Genomic DNA, 3,853 nt, shown 5'->3' on the forward strand with positions numbered 1-3,853 from the left:
TTGCCTAAGCAACAAGAGGGAGATGGGAATCGAACCCAACTAGACCTTTCCCCCCAAAATCTGATGAAAAAAATCATGAGTAACTGTATTGTATCTTTCACACCCCTATTAGCGGTTAGAGCAGCCCTTCTCCGGTTTTATACTCAAAAGTTCTGTTAGGTTCTTAGTATAGTAGCACATATCTTTTAAAGCAAAACAAAAAATGCACGTTAGGGTGGATGCTCGTTGGCGAATAAAGAGAGTGCAAGCTATGCAAAAACGGGGGAGATGCTCATGCCTTACCTTAAGGTTCTCATCAAGTGGAAGGGAAGGCTTTATTGGTATGCGGGTTCATCTCTTTCTCTAAAGGTTTGTTTTTCAAGTGCAATCCTAAAGTTTTTGAAAACTTTTAGCCCCAACTTTAACGAGCATTTTCGGGGACTAGCCCGCTTCCCATTTCCCATTACTCAAGAGGTAAATTGTCCGGTTCTCCCTCATGTGGAATCGTTTTTTTTAGATTGTACCCAAGCCCGCCTCCACTTTCTTATGTGAAAGAGGTGCTTGAAGAATGAAACTTCAACCTTCTTCTTTCGATCGGAATACGGATGAGATCAGAAAGGCCATCATTGGGGCAAACGATGCAATAGCTTCGGTTAGAGCAAAGCCCAAAATGGCATAACCAAATGATTGTTTAGCCAATGATGGATTTCGGGCCACGGAATGGATCAAAGAACTGAACACGTTTCCAATACCGATAGCAGCTCCCGCTGAAGCAATTGTAGCAGCTCCGGCACCTATTGATTTTGCACCCTCTAACATCTCGAGTTAAGAATTCTCGTCACGCTTTTTCATTCACGATTTTATGTGATTGATTCCTCGTCGATTCTGCCCCTCGTTCCTTTTATCTTGGGTATCTCACTTGTCGTGGCCTATTCGTCGGAATTCTACAATTTTGCGATCAGCTTCGCGGACGCCTCCGACTGTCGTCCGCCCTCCCGGAGTGCGTCCAATATCGCGAAAAGCCTCTCGAGGGACTCCTCCCCCGGGGGGCGCCCGAGCACCGCGTTCCAACCAAGGCCCTTCTAACTCGGAAGTAGAGTAGGGTCAGAGTATAAGGATACCCCTGTGATAGACAGGGATCTTTCTCTTGTTACAGGTTAAATTCTGAGGGGAACCCTGGTTTGGGCTTTTCTACTCCCACTAGTCTTTCATTAGGGGGAAGCTCTGAACCCTTCACTGCTTCTCCGGACGATAACCCCTTGTGTGGTAAGGTTGTAAACTCTCTTGAGAAAAAGAGCTTTGCCCTTAACTGAAAAAGAATAAAGGCAAGAATCAAGTTTCTTACCCCGGGCGAATAAATTTGTTGGTTTCCTGAAGCAATCCCTTTTTTGGCTGTTGGAATGTGAGGGGTCCGAAGGAGCATATGAAAGAAAGAGAAGTTAGGCTAGAGCACAGGCTTTCCTTTTGTGGTCTGGTAGAGACCACAAAAGTAAAAGCAGTAAATAATGAGAAAGTTCTGAAGAACATTTCGAGGGATTGGGAGGGAGCTTCACAGCTTCTAACTCTAATTACCGGAATTCAAATAAATATATATATACATAGCAAGCATCTTAGTCAGTCCTCCTTGACTATGAATTCTAAAGCGGCATTCCCCCTTGACGTGAACAGACGCTTTCTCGGAGAAAGCTTTTTTTTCTTTGTTCACTTCACTTAGCAGAATCAAAACCTTTCTTTTCTACGCTTTCTTCTCTTAAGATATTTATTGATAGTGACAGCTGATAGGGAAAGCTTACTCTTTGATCGACCAAGCCGAAAGACAGACACATTTCCTAAAGCCACGCCCCTACCGCCAACATCGGATATTCCTTGAAGCCTTCAAAGATCGGATTCAATCGATTATTCGCATTTCACTTGAACAATTCTTGTGACAACAGACGGAATTCCTTCGTTCCCTTTCTCAAAGGCGAAGATCTCGATTTCGAACAAAAAGGCAATCTAGAGTACAAGCAGAATATTTCGGATATAAGAAAAAAGATCTGGGAATCATCCAAACTCAAAAGAAAAAAATCACTATTCTATCAGCTCAGCTCTTGTGAAATGGTATCTGTGGTTCGCTTGCCCTTGTGACTATGCTTTCTGTGGTGAACGTCGACTCTTCACTCTTGCTTTCGTGGGAACAAGAATAGCTATGGTTTCAGAAGCAGTGAATTCTTCTTTCTTCTCTCACCTGTAGGCGAGTGAGTGACCCAATGAAAACGAGGAGAAGAGGTCACGTCTCAGCCCAGGGCTACTTTACATAGCTATGATTCGATCTCTCAAGATCTCAGATTCGGATTTTATGCTTTTCATCTCTGTTAACGAAAGCTAATCAACTTTTTATCCCCTACTGAAGGAATGTAAGTCAGTCTCAGTCTGGTTCTTTGTTTTGTTCACTCGGAGTTCCGTCTTTCTGAAAGAGTCAGATCACTTCCTTTAACGGGAGCAAAAACTCCCTTTACTTATTCTTCTACCGCTCCTGCTTTCCCTTCTCCCCCGGGAGATGAGTCAGACTCGGGCTATTTGAACTAGAAAAAAAAAGGCGTGATTCCCCCTTGGGAGCACTTTCATCCGAATCTCTTTCTCTTTTTAATACAATACACAATTCTTATTCCCATCTCTCCAATCGTTAATTGGCAAGGCTCCTCGAAGCTTCTTTTAGAGCTTCCCCGGGTAGACTGACTCTGGATACAAAGAAGACCAAGCCTAGCGACTGTCATACCTGGTAAGTCCATCTCTCGTTGTTCGATAGGACCTGGAAAAAGCATGCCATGAATGACTCTTGCCCTCGGCTTACTGAACTACAGGGGTTTCTATCCATATCAAATTAAACCGGGTGTGAACTCCTCTAGCCGCTTTTGCAGCTCTATATCAAATTCCTACTGCTAAGCAAAATTGCCCACCTTCAAGCTAGTCGAACTAGAGCCTTATGCCAATGAGAACCAAGAGAAGAAGGAAATTTTATTCCCAAGGACACATCTATACTACGCTATTCTTCGGATTTGATTCTTTCTTCCTTTTTTAAAAGAAATTCTCTGCCCTACTGTCTGTGGTAAGTCAGTCTGGTTTGCCTGTGAATCCAGCTTTCGATCGCTTACTGTACTCTCTGTTTTGTCTCGCCTTGAGCTTGCGCCTGGTATTCATTCTTTTATGCCTTTCGCCCGGTAAGGACTTAAACAATCGAAAACGGATGAAATAGCATCGGAGTCGAGAACAGCGCATATTCCAACAAGACCATCAACTGCGGGTAGGCTTCAAGCTCCTACTCATAGCCGCTCTTAGTACTAATTCCAAGCACAGAGAAGACGCTCTTGGTCTTTGTTGGTGTGACAGTCTACGGTGTTTGAAATAACCATTGTTTGCAAGGTCACTCAAAAAAAAAAATCATAAGAGAATAAAGCTGCGGGTGGAGAAGTGCCACACTTTCGTGGATTGATCGAGTTACGTGTACTGATTCTCATCGAGATTGGGTTGGTGCTTAGATCGATTCAAGCGGATCGAACTTTATCTTCTATAAGGGGATTGGTTCATATCAATCAGAAGTGCATTCAGTTATCTCTTTTTTCTTTTTCTTCTCGTCAGTTAGCTCTGCCGAATGCCTAAAAGGATTCCATTCTTTCTGGCGGATCTAGTTCTTATAAGGAAGAGATGGGCCTATCGCCGTAGGTAATATACAGTCTTATGACAAAGGAATAGAGGGAATCTTGAGATTGGTTATCCCACGCTACGCCCCTCTTAAACTGGATCCAATAAGGGATTTATCGAACCCAAACAAACTATGGGTTTCCTGCCCAGAGTATTGATTTGAGAAAGACCCCCTGGTTTTGCAATCTAGCTC

General features: G+C 43.5%; 1 protein-coding gene across 1 annotated transcript; it reads right to left on the reverse strand.

The window, feature by feature from the left end:
• Positions 1-555: 555 nt before the first annotated feature.
• On the reverse strand, positions 556-798 carry atp9 (ATP synthase F0 subunit 9). Its single transcript has one exon. The coding sequence runs from the start codon at positions 796-798 to the stop codon at positions 556-558; it is 243 nt and encodes an 80-aa protein (YP_010438352.1).
• Positions 799-3,853: the final 3,055 nt, after the last annotated feature.

Source organism: Prunus mume, mitochondrion (assembly GCF_029339155.1).
Source record: "Prunus mume mitochondrion, complete genome".
NCBI classification, from domain to species: domain Eukaryota; kingdom Viridiplantae; phylum Streptophyta; class Magnoliopsida; order Rosales; family Rosaceae; genus Prunus; species Prunus mume.